The sequence below is a fragment of the Talpa occidentalis genome, unplaced genomic scaffold, assembly GCF_014898055.3.
Source record: "Talpa occidentalis isolate TD23 unplaced genomic scaffold, MPIMG_talOcc4v2.1 talOcc4.4, whole genome shotgun sequence".
NCBI classification, from domain to species: Eukaryota; Metazoa; Chordata; class Mammalia; order Eulipotyphla; family Talpidae; genus Talpa; species Talpa occidentalis.
The window spans coordinates 148,451,022-148,469,462 of record NW_023604295.1 but is presented as its reverse complement, the minus strand read 5'-3'; the positions used below and the strand labels follow the sequence as shown (position 1 = coordinate 148,469,462).

General features: G+C 69.9%; 1 protein-coding gene across 1 annotated transcript in view; it reads right to left on the bottom strand.

Annotated features, from left to right (window-relative positions):
* Positions 1 to 308: 308 nt before the first annotated feature.
* ARHGEF10 (Rho guanine nucleotide exchange factor 10) overlaps positions 309 to 18,441 on the bottom strand; it is a 33,685-nt gene continuing 15,552 nt past the window's right edge. Inside the window, 19 exon segments of the mRNA XM_037526743.1 lie at positions 309 to 1,064; positions 1,067 to 1,405; positions 1,820 to 1,942; positions 2,745 to 2,934; positions 5,682 to 5,824; positions 5,979 to 6,136; positions 6,589 to 6,797; positions 7,929 to 8,018; positions 8,436 to 8,557; positions 9,423 to 9,523; positions 9,603 to 9,730; positions 10,018 to 10,133; positions 11,419 to 11,594; positions 13,101 to 13,246; positions 14,246 to 14,416; positions 15,020 to 15,112; positions 16,132 to 16,248; positions 17,140 to 17,319; positions 17,450 to 17,527. Coding sequence (XP_037382640.1) covers positions 958 to 1,064; positions 1,067 to 1,405; positions 1,820 to 1,942; positions 2,745 to 2,934; positions 5,682 to 5,824; positions 5,979 to 6,136; positions 6,589 to 6,797; positions 7,929 to 8,018; positions 8,436 to 8,557; positions 9,423 to 9,523; positions 9,603 to 9,730; positions 10,018 to 10,133; positions 11,419 to 11,594; positions 13,101 to 13,246; positions 14,246 to 14,416; positions 15,020 to 15,112; positions 16,132 to 16,248; positions 17,140 to 17,319; positions 17,450 to 17,527 — 2,787 coding nt within the window. The 3' untranslated portion in view covers positions 309 to 957.

Genomic DNA, 18,441 nt, shown 5'->3' with positions numbered 1-18,441 from the left:
CACCAACCCCAGGACAGGGCCCCACCCTCGGCGGCACCTTGGGGCCACCAGAAGCAATTCTGGCCATGACCCAGGCCCCAGCCGGGCTGTGTCCACCTAGTCATGTGCCCCCAGAAGGACCCACAAGCCACACTAGCTGGTTGGCACGCTCTCCGCACCCTCAGTGCCCCTGCGCCCAGCACCCCATGGTCGGCCAGGGCCGACAGGTCCCCCAAGTTCCCCCTGAACTTCCTCCAGGGGTCCCAGGCCCCGGTGGCACTGCCTTCATTTTAGGGGGGAAAAAGGCAACGGGCAGCCGCATCTTTTTAAATAAAAGGACTTTACTGACAAAACAAGAGGGCAGCTGGCAGCATGGGGGGCAGCGTTGCTCCCGCGGGTGGGAAGGGCGCCTGGGAGACGCTGGGCTGAGTGGCCCAGTCAGCACCGTCGTCACTGCTCCAGTGCTGAGCAGCTCTGCCCAGGACACCGCGACGGCCTGTCCGCCCATCTCCCACCAGGCACGACGTGGGCAGGCAGCAGACACCGGGCCTGGGCGCAGGAGAGGTGGCTCGAGGACCCAGAAGCGTCCCCCGCATGGCGAGGCGACCAGGGGGGCAGGGGCCTGGGCATCGTCCTGCGTCCGAGGGCAGAGATGGCCAGGCCACGCGTCAGGCAGGTGTTACTTGGGACCAGTTACAGGTAACGCATCAAGTGAAACGTTAACTGTTAATTTTTAATAGAAAAGTGCAATAAACGCTGCTCCGCTGAAATGCCAGCAGTGGCTCCGGAGGCACAGACGTGGGCACAGCCTCCTCGCCCCGGCAGGTTCCAGCTGCCCACCGTCCTGAGAGTAGAGCGGAGGGCAGCGGGCAGGGCGGACGCCCAGGCAGGGCGGTGAGCTCCTGCGCTGCTGCGCGGGCTGGGCGGCACCTGCCTGCCCGAGGGCCCCGCTGTGTAGACACAGCCAGACGCCTGGACTCACACAGGCAGCAGGGGCACCTGCCAGACCATGAGAGAGGAGGCCAGGTCCTCGGGGCGCGGTGGTGTTCGTGGCCTCCTGCTCACCCGCCGGTGGCCCTGGCCCCACAGGCCACCAGCACCGACCCGGCCCGTGGCCTCCGGGCCCGCCGCCCACCACCGGGTGCCAGAGGGGGCGGCCGCAGCAGGTCACAGAGGCCACTGTCCTCTGCGTGGGGCGCCAGGGACCCCGAGGAGGATGAGGCATCACTGCGGTCAGCCCTGGAGCCCAGCGAGCCCCCCAGCCAGATGGGTGTGCTGGGGGTGCCCTCGGGCTGCGCCAGGTCCTGCGGCTCCTCGGATGCTGGGCTGTCCTGGGGCTGGTCCGCGTCTATCATGGGGGCAGCAGTGGCCAGGACCAGGAACTTGACGGGCCCGCTGTGCGCGTGGTAGGAGACCAGGCCTCTCCCTGCAAGGGAACCGACAGGGCTGTGAGGCAGGCGCCAGGGCGGGCCAGTGCTGCCCATGCCTGGGCCGCCGGTGGGTCGGCAGGATGGGTCAGCCGAAAGGCATCCAAGATACCCGAGCACGGCACAGCCCACCTGCCATCTCACCCTCGTGTTCCCAGGAGCTGGCACTGCTCTCTGCCGCCCACCACCTGCAAGAGCTGGGGAAAGCCCGGCTGCTGACCAGGCCCCAGCCGTGCAGTGCCTCGGGCTCGCAACACAAGGCTGCTGTGGCCGGAACAGCGGGTTCTGTGCCTTCCCCTCAGGTGGGGCAACGTGATGCGAACTCTAAGACCTCACCCACCCATGGGCAGGGCTGGAGTCCACACTGTGGGGAGAGGGCGGTGGTGCACAGAGGCCCTGCACAGGCCACTCACCGGTCACTTTGGGAATCCCCTGCAGGCGCGGGACAGGCAGGGCCACCACGACACCCAGGCTGGTGCCAACCATCAGCAGGCCATGGCAAAGGAGCAGGCAGGTCACGGAGAGCCGCTGCTGCCCTGCACAGAGGACGGACAGAGAAGTAGTCCGCACCCCGTGGGGACTGGGGACCTGGCGCCTGGGGCTCTGGGCGCCGGTCACTGGTCACTGGGTTGCCACCAGTGGACAGGGAAGAACAAGGCCTAGAGTGGCCTGTGCAGCAGCCATGAGGCCGCTGCAGGGGCACTGACCGCTCTGCACTGCCCACTGCCCCAGGGCCCACGATAGCCCCATGCTGTGAGGAAGCCATTTCCTTCCAGCCAGGCCCACACCAGGCCCGCGGGCCTGGGCCTTGGGGCTGCACCAGGTGCCCTGGGCTTGCTGAAGCAAGGAGACACCTGTTCCCTCCCAGGCGCTCAGGGGAAAGGGGGCGTGAGATCATAGACAGCGACAGAAGCAGGTGGACACTGCCCATGAGCAAAGGGCCCTAAGCCGCCTGGTGGGCCAGTGGCCACAGCACAGCCTCAGCCTGCGGGAGCGGGGGCAGCGCCCCCAGCCACCACCCAGGCGAAGGGAAGGCTACTTGGCCAGTACGTCCAGTCTGGACTGGACGGATCTTCCCTTTTAAAATGCAAAAGCCGAGCCAGCCAAGACGCCCCTGCAGCCACACCTGCTCGGGGTGACGACAGCCACAGCCGCACCCCACTCTACCTGACGCAAGGAAAGGCCAGCCGCCTCCGGGGAGTGCGGGAACGCCCTGAAAGCTCTGGGCTTTGGAGATGGTGTTTCAGGTGGGGAGTGGGGCGGGGTGGGTTGCGGGGGAGTGCAGGGCGGGGCAGGATGGGGGGGCGGGGCTCAGCCCCTCGTCCTTGGGGGCCCCACCTGGCGCCCCCGCCCCAGGCAGCAGGCTGTGCACAGGCGTGGCGATGTTGATGTCCTGCAGGTGCCGGAGGGTCTCGGTGTGGAAGAGGCGCAGCGTGGAGCCGGTGGTGAAGGCGATCCAGACGCCCACGCCTGCGACGGCCATGTGGGCAACCACCATGCCCTCCTCCTGGTGGGCGTCCAGCTGGCTCTGGAAAGCGGGTGGGTGAGGGGCCGCCCACCCAGCAAGGCCCTGCCCAGGGTCCTAGGCCTCTCCGTGACCCTCGCAGACCTGGGCTGGCCAGACTGCCCTCTGACCAGGCCGCCCGTGGGCCGGACACGGCACAGCGCAAGGCCTCATTCCCATGCCAGCTGGGCAGCTGTGGCCAGATGCAGATGGTGGGACCTGGAGCAGGGCACCCCACAGAGGGACCCCAGCCCGGAGAGAGAGTGGCCAACCCCGCTGCCTCCAGCAGACCCCCCAGCCCCAGCAGCAGATGTGTGAAGCAACCAGGCCCAGGGTGGCCCGCCTGCCCCTCGGAGCCCGCTGCATCCCCATGGGCGACCCGGAAGGAGGAACAGGGTCCGGGGTGGCCACCCCGCAAAGTGCTGCAGGCATGCAGGGAGACGAAGGCCAGCCAGGCCACCAGCACTTGCCACCCAGGGTGCCCCCAAACCAAGCTGACATCACTTATAGCTCCTCAGGGAAGGGGGGGGGCGTCCTGAGGGCAGGGTCCCGGCACCAGCGGCCGCACTCCCCACCCAGGCCGGCCCATGCTGCCTGGGGACACGTCCACCTCCAGCGAGGGCGTGGGAGGGGCCACCGTGGCCTCGCACCTGCCAGGCTGAGGGTAGCACCAGCAGGGCAGGGTCTGGGGCCAAGCCTAGTCCAGAGCAGCCCGCCCTGCAGCCAGCCAGGGGCCTCCTAGATGCCAGGTGACTCCACAGTGCGCCTTCGGCCTGAGCCAAGGGCTCCTCTCTGACAGGCCCCGGTGCCGGCGTGGTTTCAGGTGCCCACCGAGCCGGCACCTCACTGCCATCCCCCGCCAGCCATTGACAGGGCTGCTGGTTGCCCAAGGCCCCCCATCCCGACACCACTGCGCTCCCCTCAGCTTGGTGACCGCCAGCGCCTGAGGCCTTGACAGGCCAGGCCACTGCTCACAGGCGAAGTGCTTGGGAGTACACGGGGCCCAGCCCTCAGGACAGCTGCACCCCAGCACACCCCACGCCCGCCCCCGCCGGCCCCACCTACAGGCAGGGGAGTGAGCCCAGCAGGACCGCTGCCCTGAGACCAGGTGGGCAGCGAGGGGGCTGCGCCCGGAGCTGGCCTCATTTCATTTCCCACCTCCTCCCCGAAGTCCGTTTCCACGGTCGTGGTCAGCCGTGCCCTGGGCTGAGACGCTGGCCCCTGCAGCTCCCCGGCGATGGACGGCAAGAAACGACCGCACAGGCAACGCAGCCTCATCTCCATGAAGGAGTCTCTCCTGATCCCTGCGGCTTGAGATGCGCCGCCGTCGCTGAGGCCCGAGTCGCCTGTGTCCGCCAGGTGCCTTGGGCTGCCCTCTATGGACGAGGCCTCCGCTCGGCCCGGGGACCCGCCTGATCGCTGAGCTGCTTTGGCTGAGACTGTCACGTGAGGCTGAACCTGTTTCAGTTCCTTCTGTCCGGAGGTGTGAACGCCCCGCTGCCCAGCACCCCTGTTCAGGCTCCCGCCCTCTCCACGGTGGGCTGGGCACCCCGTGAGAGTCAGAGCCCTGTGCCCACCACTCTCCTCTGCACTCCTCCGCTGCCTGTCCTCACCTGCCCTTGCCGGCCCGTGCGCCGCGGCGGGAGCGGGCGTCGAGATGGGGGTCTCCCGAGGGCCGTGTCTAGGTTGTCTTGGCTGTTGTAGGTCCCTTCAATTCCCATGCGGCCTTTGGGACGCACCAGAGACTGTGCCAGGCCACAGCTCCACCCTACAGAGAAGGTCCCTGCGGGCCGCCGGGCAGCCCTGGGCCCCTGCACATGCACTCCCCCTTCTGTCCCTCCTGAGGCCCCTGTGAGGACCCCTGTCTTCACCTCAAATGAGGTCGCTCAGGCTAGCGCACAGGCAGAGGCCAGCCCTGGCCTTGTGGCCCGGTCCCCAGCGCTGCCGTGCCTGAGGGCGTCCTGGACACGAGGCCGTGGACATGCAAATAGGCCTCGGAGCTTCTTCCTCCCCAACCAGATTCATCCCCTTTCTCCTTGTCTCTCAAGGAGAGACACCTGCTTGCCTCATCCTCTGCTCAGAGGTCCAGAATTCCTGCCAAGCAGCAGCGGCCCGGGGACGCTGGTGCCAGCAGGCACCGGGCACCAGGGGCCGCAGACTCGTTCAGTCAAGGGTCCTGTGCTCCTGGCTGTGTGCCCCTGGATGCCCCGTGTGCGCGTGAACGCTGCCTGCCTGCACTGGCTCGTGTGCCTCGCGTGTGCCTGCGCTCGGTGGCGCCCTGGGCGGCCCAGGAGAGGCCTTCCCAAGCCCTTTGGACTTTCTCCGTGAGGCTGATTTTTTTTTTCTTAAAACTCAGTACAAATTCCCTTTATGTTAGAAACGTTAATTCTTGGTCACAGATGCAGCGAATACTTTCCCAATTTTTCATTTTAAAAATCTGAACACAGCTTCTAGGTCTGGATGGCTCGGGAGGCCTCTCCACATGGTCCCCTGCCTGGGCACTGCCTGGGCAGCCCGGGGTCAGCTCCGCTACCGTCACTGCCCGCCCGGGACGGCCAGGAGGTGAAGGGCCAGGGCTGTGCTGGCTCTAGGCACCGCCCTGCGTGACTGCTCTGGGTCCCTGGTCCAGTGCACCTTCACAACGACTGTCGGGGCCAGTTAGCAGGTGGACGGTGTAAGTGGCTACGGGGAACTTACACATCCCAGCCAGTGTGTGTCTCTGAGTCAAACCCGGGAGGACGGTCCCTCAGCACAGGCCAGCGGGGGCTCACCTGCACGGCGTGGGTGTCGGCGCTGATCACAGACACCTGGCCCCCTGAGGCAGCCCACAGCATGTCCTCCGCCACCAGCAGGCCTCGGACCGGCAGCACGCCCAGCTTGACCACCTTCTGAGGCTCTGAGGCCCAGGACCCATCTGGAGAGAAAGTACTTCTTTCAAGGAAAACCTCACAGGGTCAGAGCAGCACCTGCAGGCATGGAGACCGCCAGGCCCCCTGCCGCGCTCCTGCTCCAGATGGAGTGAGCAGCACTGGGGGACGGCTGGCAGGCGGGCGGCGGGGGACCCTCACCTTCTGCTTTGGCATAGACCGCAACCGTGCCGTCCACCAGGCCTGCGTATAGCCGCTGCGGGGTGCCTGCCAGGCTCAGGACCGAGGCCTTGTCCGGGGTGAAGAAGTGCTGCAGCCTCACCTTCTTGGCACCTTGGCTGCTCTTGTAGACAGAGATGCTTCCAAGCAAGAAGGAGCATGAGCACACACTTGGCCCTGGCGCTCCAGGCCCCGCCCCTGGCCGCAGCCCCGCCCCACCCCCTCAGCTCCTGCGGGGACTGAGATGACATCACCCGTGATCGATCACCTTCTTTAATTTGCTTTCTCTTTGTCACCAAGAATGCCTTGTATTTTAAAGAATTTTATTTAGAGCTGGTCATTTAAGTAAACTTATTTTGAAATAAATCAATTCTGAGTCATAAAAAATTCAACTCTGCCTGTAGACACCGTACCCCGAGAGGAGCCGGACAAGGCCCTCTGACCCATGGCTGGCACATGATGCCCAGAGCAAGCTCCACCGTGACCAGCGGGCCAGGAGGGCCCCTGTGATCTGGGCTGGACTGCAGGCCCCGGGGCCGGCTCCCTCACTCCTCGCGCCCACCCGCGGGTGCGCCTGGGCGGGGGCACCTACCTGCCCTCCTCAGTGCCCAGGCAGATGGTGGGCACAGCGGAGGCCCTGGCGGCGGGGCCCTCAGGGTGGGCGCGAAGCGCGCCCCTGGGCGGGATGTAGGCCATGCACAGGACCCGGGACTCCACGTTGAAGCACTCGATGACCTTGGGGCTGGTGTCCTGGAAGGACACGATGGCAATCTGCCCCATCTGGCTGGCGCAGCTCCCGATCTGGGGGGCAGAGGGCAGGAGTCAGCGTGGATGCCTGACGGTCAGGCCGCAGGTGCCAGCCTGGCCCTGCCCACCCCGGTGACGCCCTGTTCCGACAACAGCCCCCACTCGCAGACATCTCGCGGCGGCTCTGGCCCTCAGCAGCCACCTAACGCGGGCAGAACCGCCGGAGCGGGGGCAGCGTGGGTGGGCAGTGGCCCAACCGGGATGACCCCGCGCTGGCCAGCCACTACGAGACCCTGCTGCTCACTCAGCCTCACACAGCCACATCCTGGCTGAGTCGGCTGTTCCCGAGCAGGAATGAGGCAGGACGAGCGGCAGAGGCCTCCTGAGGGAGGAGCCTGCCCCCGCCGCACGCTGACGCCCAGGCTCCCCGCTGCAGCCCTTCCAAGACACAAGCAAGCGCGCCTTGCGCTCCCGGGCGAGGACAGCAGCCGGCCCGCCCGTCACAGGAGGAGTGGGGGCGCCGGGCCGGCCCACGGGGAGGTTGTCTTCAGCGCGCCCATCAGCACCGAGCGCCGGCGGGGAGCGAGCCACTCCCCGCGCGCAACTCGGCAACAGGCTGCGGGGTCTGGAGCAGCCCGGGGGCCGGGCCCGAGGCGGGCAGGGGTGGCGAGGGGCCCGCGAGCGAGTCCCGGGTCTGCACCGGCCACACGCGCCGCTGAGGCCGCGGCCGCCGTCCCGGCGCCTCCCGCGGGACGATGAACCCCGACAGCCGGGCGGACTCGGCCCCCCGCGAGCACGTGGGCGGGCCAGAGAGATGCCGCTTCACCCCACGGATGGAACCCTGAGGCTGAGCTACTTTCAGCCTGAATTTAATCTGGAAAACTGGGGTAGGAGTGACATGGTTTAATACGCGAGTTCGTGGATCCGGCCCAGCACCATCAGGCACCGCATCCTGTCCGCGCACGCGCAGGACGGCAGGGGCCGCGCTCTCGGCCAGCCCCGCCCCGCCCCTCCCGGCCCCGCCCACGCCCGCCCGGCCCCGCCCCGGCCCCGCCCCGGCCCCGCCACCGCCCCGCCCGCCAGGCCCCGCCCCGCCCCCCCACGCCCCGCCAGCCCCGCCCCGGCCCCGCCCCGGCCCCGCCCCCCCCCGGCCCCGCCCCGCCCGCCCGCCCGCCGGCCGCTCACCCACAGGAAGCCGCGCGCGCCGCCGCCGGGGCCCGCGTCCGGGAGCCCCTCGCCCAGCGCGGGCTCGGGGTTGTAGGCCGCGCACTCGATCTGCAGCGGACAAAGCCAGCGCCGCGGTTAGCCGGAGGCCGGGGCGCCGCGAGCTTCCCGGGCCAGCGCGCGCTCCCGCCCCGGGCTCCGGCCTGGGCAGCCGCGGGCAGGACGGGTCAGCCGGGCCCGAGGAGCCCGGGTACCGCTGCCCCAGGGCGCTCCTGGGCGGGCCTGCAGGGCAGCAGGCGGCGTGGACCAGCCCCGGGGGCACCACAGCACCCGGCCGCAGGGCGGCCGCGAGGGCGCTGGTCGCGTCCACTCAGCAGGCGCGGCCCAGTCATGGGCAGCCCGGGCAGGGGCGGCAGGACCGGGAGCCCGCCCCGGGGGGGGGGGAGGCGGAGGCTGCTCCGGGCGGGCAGGCGGGAGCAGGGGTGGGGGGGCCCTAGCAAGCAGCTGCCGCCCCGGGACGCTCCTCACCTTGAACTCCTGCTGCTTGGCCACGGCCACCGGCACGCGGCCCACCAGGAGCGGGTGCCTTTCCTTCGGGATCTGGTTGCCCTCGTCCTCCACGCAGAACCAGCCCATGTGGTTGTCCTCCTCTGCGGACACCCTGCGAGTGAGCAGGCCGGGCCGCCTGCCCAGCCCCTGCCAGGCCTCCCTGCACGCCCGCTCCCCTCTCCAGACTCCCGCCTCTGTGCCCAGCCACGGAGGGCCCACTCCTGAGCGTGCCCGGATGCCGGAGGCCAGGCCTTGCTGCAGGGGCAGGGCTCCCCACGGAGCTGCCTGGGTCGAGCCCGCAGCAGCAGCAGCCCTTGCCGAGAGCGGCCGCCCGTCGTGTGGGGCTGGGGCCTTGACTGGCTCCCCCAGGAGATCCCGGGGAGCAGGGAGCTGCCTCTGCCCCACCCCGACAGGACTAGGGCACTGCTAAGGGAGCAGCCCCGCCAGCACATGCAGAGTGTGTGAGCAAGGGCCCCACACGCGTGCCCCCGCCCCATGCACACCCACACGCGTGCATGCCCACACCCACACACCCTCCCATGTCACCACGGTAGGCCACGCACACGTGACCACGTTACATGGGAACCTGTACCCTCATGGCCACCAGCCCCCCACTCCCGACCTACACCCACGTGGCTGCCGGCTTGCCAGCTCCCCCTTGTGCACAAGCAGGCCGGACGGGCAGGGCGCCCAGGTCACAGCTGCGCCTCTGCCCCCGACTCTGCGGATCTCTGGGGCCCCGGAACCACCCGGCTGTCATCCCACAGTAGTGGGGTCGGGGCAGCCGCATGGGCCCGCAGGTGCAGCCCCAGCCTCGGCGACAGGCAGCTCCCTTGCAGGCCCAGATGCGCCCCAGTGACAACTGCACCTCCTCACGCTCGCCCCACATGGAGATGAGCCCCCACAGGGCAGCCGACCAGGCCCGCCCGGGCCACCTCGCCCACAAGGGCCAGTGTGGCTTCTCACCCAGGCCCAGCTTGGCCATGTGCAGGTCGTGGACCCAGGACTCCTTGATGGCCGGGGTGGACGTGCTGAACACGGCGGTGAAGAAGGTCGGCCGCCCCGACCTGCAGGGAGCAGAGGGCATGGTTCACCCTGCAGCCACCCCGGTGGGAGGCAGCACCACCCGCGGCCTCCCCCACGCACCTGTCCTGCTTGCCCGGGAGCTGCAGCTGGATGCGGCAGCAGTCAGCTGCACGGATATCTTCCTCCTTCTGCAGGATGAGCCTCTGCAGGCCTGATGCCCAGTCCTGTGCCACCGACGGGTTCAGGTTCTGCCGGGAAACATGGTGGCCGCGGGCCAGTCAGGCAGGACCACAGGGGTGGGAGGCCATGTCCCTGGGTGGTGAGGGTGGGGGACACAGCGCTCAGTGGCCAGGCCAAGCCAGGACACCACAAGCGCCAGACTGGACACGGGTGTGAGAAGAACGGAGGGATGCAGCGCAGGAGGCCCGGCCGCCCAGGAGCCAGACCCGCCCTGAGGGAGGGGGCGCAGTGGGGCCTGAGGGTACACACACGCACACACGCAGTCACGCACACACTCCGCGGCGGGCTTGCTCACCTGGTAGTCACCCCGGAGGGTCCCGACCAGCTGGGCAACACGCCCAACCACTCCCAGATCATGCAGCAGGTCCTGCAGGTCCCGGTGCAGCCGGTCTGGGCCCAGATACATGCCACCTGCAGGGGCACCGAGCATGAGAGTCCCCCACGGCGGGCTGGCGGGGGGTCAGTGGCTGGCCGAGTCTGGACGCCCGCCACGGGCGGGTTGTCAGCACTTTCGTGTCCTGTGTGCTCCCCTGAGTCACACTCGGGACACACAGCCCTCACGCTGCCCACCAGACCTGGCCACGTGTGCCCTCACACACCACCCGCCTGCCGTAGCCTCGCCAGCCTCCCCTGGCCCTGCTCACGGGCCACGGGGGGGGGGGGCATGGGGTGGGCCAGGGGACATGGGGGCGCAGGCAAGGGCTACGTCCTCAGGCTGGCTGTACCTACAGGCCGTCCACCACGCACAGAGAGGGGCCCTGGCGATGCCCCTCCCCCACAACTTCCTCTGTGCCAGGAGTCCCAGCTCCCTGACTGGGGGACCCTGCTCTCTCCGGGACCAGGGAGAGCTGCAAAGACCCGGAGTCCTCCTGGCAGCGGGCGGTGTCCCTGGGCCCGCACAGCACTGGGGCAGGTGCCAGGCTGGCGCAGGCCGAGGGAAGGAGCTCTCAAGACGCCCAAGTGGAATGCTAACAAGCCACATCAATTTGAAAACAACCCCCTGTGTCCCTCTGGGACAGCTGAGGGGCCTGCAGGTCACCCGGAGTCCAGTATAGAGTGGGCGATTCCCATCGGGACAGGCGCAGAACTGCTGAGCAGCAGAGCAGATGGGCTCCAAGCGCACGGGAGCACCAGGCGGCTCTGGAGGCTCGCGGCCGTCAGACCGGACAGTGAAGCTGCCCCTTGGGGCACCCTCAGAGCCCTCGCCCTTGTCCTTGATGCCGTGACTTAGAGACAATGTCGCTGACGCTAGACGCAGGCTCGCCTGAAACACGGCTGCTGGGACTTGCGCCCCAAGCCTCCCCACACGTCGGCGGCGCCCGGAGAATGGGCAGCCCAGCCAGGATCCACGCAGAACTTCACGGCGGCCACGGTGTGAGCCCCACAGTGGAGCCCCGGCTCCTCGTGATGTCCACCACAGGCACCCCTCCCCGCAGACACAAGACACTGGAGCAGCAGCTCAGCCCTCCAGCAGGTCGCAGAGCTGAGCCTGCAGGTCAGGGGACAAGCGCAGGACAGGGCGCCCCGCCCTTGCTGCCAGCCCCGAACCCATCCCAAAGACAGCCACGTGGGGGGCCAGCACCCCGGGGCACGCAGCAGCCAGCACCGCCTGTCCCCCAGCATGTCGTCCACCGCCACCCTCCCCAGGACGCCAGCCATGCCGCCCACGTGCCCAGCACCGGACAGGGCCACTTACTAGACTTGCCATTGGCACATGTGGCCAGGCTCTCTGGAGGGGGCCCTGGGGGGCATCGGCCACCCTCTGCCCCGCTGCTGCCGTACTCAATCACGTCCACGGGTCCAAGTGGGACGCTCCACTTTAACAGGTACCGCTGGCTAGGGGTCACCCCGGTGCTGCTGTCGTGGGGGGCACTGAAACAGAGGGCAGGTAGGGCAGAGGCCAGGGGTGCCCACCCAGCCTGTTGGCTCCCTGGCCTGAGTGAGAGACAGAGGTCCCCCAGGTGGCGGGGCCCCGGGGGCGGGCAGCTTTGCCCGCAGACTTGGGTGGCCAGGGCTCCCTCAGCTCTGGCCACAGTGTAGCCGCCTCAGGGGTTGAGAGCACCCCGTGGGGTTGCCCCAGTCACCGGGAAGCTCGGGGCAACGTGCCCTATGACAGCAGTGCCAGCCCGCCCACTGGCGACAGTCAGGCTGCTCGTCCTCAAGAGGCTCGGGGAGCCCCCGGGACTGGGGCTGCAGCCCCTTCAGCCTCTAGTCCACGCCCAGGTCAGCACTGGGGGTGGGGATGGCCCAGGCTGGGGGCGTCCGGAGGAAAGAAAACGCTCCTGTTACCCCACAGGGGCTGGGGTGAGACGTCCCCAGGGCCCGGGGCTATTCTCACGTGTCATCAGCCCACCCCGTGTCCTGGGGTCCCCTGGAAACAGGCCAGAGTGTGGGGCGCCCAGTTAGCCCAGAGATAACTTTCATTCAAGTCGGCAAAGGGTCGCATCCACCCGCTTGAGAGCCGCCCCCGAGCGCTCTCGGGAGCAGGTGTGCGGGCGCCTGTGCCCGGCTGCCCAGGGGGCGGGGAGGCCGTGGCCACAGCAAGCCCGGCCCTAGGCAGGGCAGCGCCCCGTACAGAGGGGTCAGGGCCTGGCTGCCACCGGGGAGGCCCAGGTGCGGGAGCCCCGGGCCCAGGCCTGGCTGGCGTCCTCGCGGTCGCCGTATCTCCGCTGGCCCCGCTTTACGGACGGGCCCAAGGCCGGCAGGGACAGGCCCACGAGCCGCCGGGGTGCGGGGCTGCGCCCCCGGCTCTGCACCCGGGGGAGACCGGTGCACGGGTCTCCGGCGGGCCGCCTCGGCCGCCAGCCCCGAGCCGGGAGGGCTCACCGCCGCCTGGGGAGTCCGGGAGGTGGTGCCCGGGGTGCCCGGCCCTCCCGAGAACGCCGCCTGGCACGCGGGGCTCTGCGGGCGCGAAACAGCGCGGACAGCCCGCGGGCGGCCTGGGGGGCTGCGGGGCCGGCTCGCGGCCCCACCGCGCGGGAGCCCCGGGGAGCCCGGCGCCACCCGGGGGCCCGACCCGGCTGGGCCGCCAGCGCGGCCTCGGCCTCTCACGGGGGCGCGCGCGAAGCCGGCGGGGCGGGGCGGGGCGGGAGCTGCGGGCGGGCGGGGCGGGGCGGGGCGGGGAGGCCGGGGCGGGGCGGGGCGCGCGGGGCGGGGCGGGGCGGGAGCTGCGGGAGGCCGGGGCGGGGCGCGCGGGGCGGGGCGGGCCGGGGCGGGAGCTGCGGGAGGGCGGGGCGCGCGGGGCGGGGCGGCCGGGGCGTGGCGGGGCGGGGCGGGAGCTGCGGGAGGCCGGGGCGGGGCGGGGCGCGCGGGGCGGGGCGCGGCGGGGCGGGAGCTGCGGGCGGGCCCGGAGGCGCGGGCGGGGCGCGCGGGCCGTACCGCGGGCTGACGGTGGCGCAGAGCAGCATGTCGCTGAGCAGGAAGAGCCGGCGCTCCTTGGTCTTGGCCACCTCCCCGCGGTCGCCGAACGCGGTCTCCAGCACGTCGTCGCAGCGCACCAGGCGGCGGTCCCCGCGGCTCAGCACCTGCGGGCCACGGAGGCTGGACGCGTCCGGCGGCGCCCCCGGGAGGGCGGGGGGCGGCAGGGGCGGGGCCGCCGGCCTCGGGGCGCTCCTGGCGCGTCTCCCCGCCCTGGCGCCGCGTGGGGGGCGCCCAGACGGCGCGGGGCCGGCACCGGGCAGGCCCGGCAGAAGCGCCGCGTCCTTTCCAAGGTCACCTCCCGGCCCCGCCCCAGCAGCCCTGCGGGAGCGAGGGGCTCTGCGCACCGGGGGCTCAGGGACCAGCGCCCACCTCCTTGGCCCCGCGGCCCGACCCTGCTGTACCCGGCGGCCTAAATGCGCCAAGTCCCGCAGCCACCCCGGGGCGGCACCAGCAGACGGCGGGCGGGTGTCACCCGCGACCGCTCAGCTCTCCTGAGAACAGCCTCAAAGACACAGGGCAGCCCCGGGCACCGGCGGCTGCGGGAACCCCTGCACAGGCAGCCGCACCCCAAGGGTGGGCGCAGCAAGCCCAGACCTGGACGCCGGCAAGAACAGCCCGAGGCTCCTGCTGCCACAGCGAGAGGGGCGGGGGCGCTGCCTTCTGACAGCGAAATCAAGCCGCGGGTCGCCCTGACCTTCCGGGGAGCCCTGCGCACACGTGGGGTGGCGAGGTCCGACCCACCAGCAGAGGCGGCTCACCAGTGCGGCCCGGGGCCCGGCATCAGGCGGGCGGCCCCGGCGAGGGGCTTTCTACGGAGCAGGGAGACACACAGAGGGCCAGCCAGACAGCGCCAGCACCCCAAAACCTGACTGCAGGGCTGGGGCTCCCAAAGGGCTGGGGAGCAGGGAGATGGGCAGTGCGGAGGATGATGTGGCCTTGGTGGGGCGCTGACGTGCCTCTCAAGGGTGTGCACCGCGCCCCTAAACCATAAATGGGGCCATCAAACGTTGCCTCATTCAAACGACAAAAATAATAAAATGCCGTAAGCCGGGGGATACCACTGTCTCCGGACATTGGGGGCAGGCGGGGCTGCGGCCGCCCACCTTGTTCAGGTAGCGCTCGTTGATGGCCTTGGCCAGGTGCCTGATCTCGCAGAGCTGGTCCGCCTCCCTCTTCCTCTCGTTGAGCTTCTCGGCCAGCGTGCCCAGCTCCGTCAGCGCCATCTGCAGGGGCAGCCTGTCGGGGTGGCCCCGGGGCGTGTGCTTCAGCATGTCCTTTCAGAGAGACGGGGAGTGGGCGGCGCGTGGGGCTGGAGCCCCAAAGCAGGTGCGTCAGTGACCGTGGACCCTTCCCAGGCCCCAGGGTGCTGCGCAGCCCCAGGCGGGAACCGTGGCAGGCACGCCGGGCCCCGCGCCACTCGGCTGCTCCCTTTGCAAAGTCAAGCCCCAGTATTCCCCGGCCTCGCTGTGGGAAGCACACCTTCCTAGGGAAGCCGGAGCCCCCAGAGCGCCTGCCCCCTACACCATGGTGACAGCGATCATCACCCCGGCAAGGGAGGCGCCCACCTCTGAGGGGTGGGCGAGGGCAAAGGGACCTCCAAGGGGCTCCTGCAGCGCCCCCTCTGCCCACTGCAGAGCCATGGCCTCCACCACAGGCTGGAAGGCCAGAAAGGTACTCCTGCAAGTTGCTGGGCCTGAGGATGGGCTGCAGACCCCCAACTTCGCAGCCGAGTTCCACAGAAGCATGGGTGTCGGGGCCCCCAAGCCTGACTGGTGTCCAAGGTGGGGCCACCTGTGCCCTGTGGGCCCAAGCCTGAACCGCAGGTGAGGTCAGAGTCAACCGGACGGTGGGACAGCCGGCAGACCCCCGGGGCTGACCTGCAGCAACAGGATGAACTGCGGGAACCGCTGGATGGGCTTGGTCATCAGGCTGTAGAGCGTGGTCCGGTCAGGACTGGCCTCCTGGCACTGCTGAGAGAAGGTTCCAGACTACTGCACCACAGACGCCACACGGAGGGAGGAAGGAGCCCCTGCCCCAGCCCCTCACTGCTTGCCCGCCAGGTACACCGTCCCTCCTGAGTCAGTATCTCCTATTTGTGATCCCCGCTTCACAGAGACACTGCCCAGCTGTGTCCACTTAGGGGTCAGCGTCACCCTCTGGGGCCAGGGTGCTGAGACCTCTCCATGGAGCAGGTGCAGGTGCCAAACCCACTCAGCCCCAGGCTGGGCCCACCCCCACCAGCCGCACCCCACGGGCCAGCCAGGGAGCGGGGGCACTGGTGGGTCCAGCATGCCTTGGTGTCTCCTGCAGAGGCTTGGGCAGAAGGCAGGGGGCCCCTGAGCAGCCAGGTCACCCCGAGGGGCCAGTGTCCAGCTCTGGCCAGATGAGGGAGGTGACAGGCTCTCTTTCCGGCTGCCTGGCTGGACTGAGGATGGGCTCAGGCGGGCGGCCCTGTCTCCCAGGACCACCAGCAGCAATGGGACCCTCCTCCAGAGGGGAACTGACCACAACTCGGGCCCCTCCCCCAGAGCCCCCGCCTGCCCTCTCCAAACGGATGCCAAGTCCCCCGCCACCCTGGGCAGCAGGAACCGGTCTCACAAGGGAGGGGCAAGTGGGGAGGACCCCCGCGGATCACGCTGTGCCCCGAGAACATGTCCCGGCTCTTCACAAGCAGAAGCTGCAGTGACAGGGGCCAGCGGGAGCCTCCCACAACGTTCCACGGTCAGTCTATCAGAGGTTTCAGTGTGGCTGCCGTGTGGCCAGCTCTCCTGCCCACTCACAGCAGCGCCAGACCCTGCCCCCAGCTGACCATTCCCAGGCCCCGGAGCGGCCACCCCCATCGACCCCTGCAGTCAGTGTCCCTCCCAACCGCTGCCCTGCAGTGCCCAGCCAGCAGGGCCGCAGCCCACGGGGCAGAGGGGCAATGGCAAGATCCACCGCTGAGCTTTGCGGCAGGTCACCAGTGAGCGGGCGGCGGGCGCGTGCTCACCTTCAGGAACTCCAGGAAGGCGGGCTTGGCCACGCAGGCGCGCTTGAGGACAGTCACTGCCGAGCCGAAGTTGTTGACGTACTCGCTGTAGGCGTCCAGCACCATGGACTTGGAGAACTGCGAGGCGGGCGGCGTGAGCACGCTCCCCGCTGCCCCACGCGGCTGCCTGGCTCAGCACACGCCTCACGGGGAGGGGCCGCTGCTTCCTCTTCAAGGAAACCATTAGGGACCGGGAGGGCCGGCTGGCCCACTGGGCCCGTCCTGCTCGGCCAGCGCTGGCTCGTCCCCAGGGAGACACAAGCTGACCTCACAGGCATCGGCCCCAAGGGCCGGCGCTGGGGCGGCCTCCAGGCCACGGCCACGCACCCGCTTCCTCCGGACCCCTGTGCACGGTGGGTGGCCAAGGGCGCCCCGGGAGCCCCCGTGTCCTTGAGATGACTTCAAGAGGCGGGAGCGCCCGCCAGCCGCGGCTCTCAGCAGCGGAGCCCTCTGTCCCCACCCCAGACACGGGCGCCCTAGTGCACAGTTCTCCACACACCGAGCTCCTGCCTAAGAAACGTCCCCAGGTTAAGCGCTTCACTGAGAAGGCGACGCCGGGGTCAAGTCCACACGTAGTCGGGGAGTGGAGCAGAAAGGGGAGTGTGGCCCCGGAAGGGGCCCCACAGCGTCCCAGCGAGAGGCCCACGTCGCGCTCCCCACCCTCAGCCACAAGAGGGTCATGCGGGGAGGAGTGGACCCCATGGCAGAGGCCGGCGCGGTCTGTCCTGCCTCCCAGCCGGCCGGCAAAGTGGGGGCCGCAGCAGTCTCCAGGACTCTGGCCGTGGCGGACAGACCAGATGCCGTGTGCGGGGCCGGCACTGCCCGCCCCCAGGGCCACACCAGAGCTCCTACGGCCACCTAGGGTGCACCCAAGGGACCTGCGGGGACACCTGTCCCTCCCGAAGCCGGGACGCCCAGGCGGGGGGCAGCCCCCCGACACCGGTCCAGGCGCGGCCCTGTGCTCATTACCGAAGCCACGAAGACGTCGCCGATCGTCTCCACGGAGTCCCACTCGGCCACGCGGCTGGCCAGCGCCATCTGGAACAGGCGGTGGCACTGCAGCACCTCCCGGACCCGGTGGAACACGGTCCGCAGCTTCCGCTCGCTCAGCAGCTTGGGCTCCATCTCGGACAGTGGCCGCTCGTACTGCTGCGGGGGCAGGCGGTGAGCGCGGGGCGCGGCCTGGCCAGACACACCCAGGCCCGGGTGCCCGGCTCCTCCCCGCCCAGCAACCAGGGCAGGGCAGGCGGGCAACAGCCAGGTGGCAGCAGCCAGGCACCTCCAGGATCCGCTGCAGGGCGTCCACGTAGCTCCTCTCACTGTCCACCACCGAGGCCAGGATGCACCTCCGCACCACCTACAGGCAGCGGCTGTCAGGCAGGCCCCGAGCTGGGGTTGCCGCCAGAGCCCTATGGGTGCCGCCTGCCCCAAGGTGGCCGGTGCAGGACCCTCGGGGTCTCTGGACCGTCCGCACAGGCACGTCAGCCCAGCTGCACGACAGCCAGACCCGTGCTCCCGCAGCCCACGCCGGGCGGCCGGCCCCAACCACGAGCGGGAGGACACACTGGCTCTTGAGACCACGGCACAAGCGCGTCCTCGCTCCAAAGGCAGACGGCTGCCTGCCTGGGCCCACTGCAAGCCCCTGGCGCTTTCTCCCCGTCGCCCCGGGCACGAGGTGGCCAAAGCCCAGCACCACCACCTGATGGACACGTGGACAGGATGCCAGGGGCAGGCCCGAGACTAAGGGTCTTCCCTTCCCGACAGGCCGCCCCGCCCTGTCCGCTCTTTACAAGGGCTTCCATGCCGCCAGCCGCCAGCAGGGCCTGGGCGTGGGGTGAGCCGATGCCAACACACGGTGTGGAAGCCGGACACCCTCAGGCTCCGGGGCTGCACGGCGCTGCCCTCTAGGTAGCCAAACCCCAAGGGGGTGGTGCCAGCAGGACAGCGCAGGCAGCCCCCCAGCACCCCCATGGGATTCCATACAGATGCAGCTCCCTGCAGCAGCGAGGGGGCCAAGGGCGGGTGTGGGGGGCAGCCCCAGTGCAGCAGCAGAGCCCGGCTGCGGGGCAGGGCGGGGACAGGGCGGGAACAGGGCAGCTGCACCCCCATTGCACAAGAAGCCAAGCCCCTGGCGGCTGAGGCAGGACCGGGTGCAGCCCGGCCCGCGATACGGAGCCACCCCAAGCAGAGGGTCCCTGGAGCTGCGCGCCCCGCCCCCTTGTTGCGGAGGCAGCCCCCGGCAAAGACGCCCACAGGGCTGCCAGCGCAGGG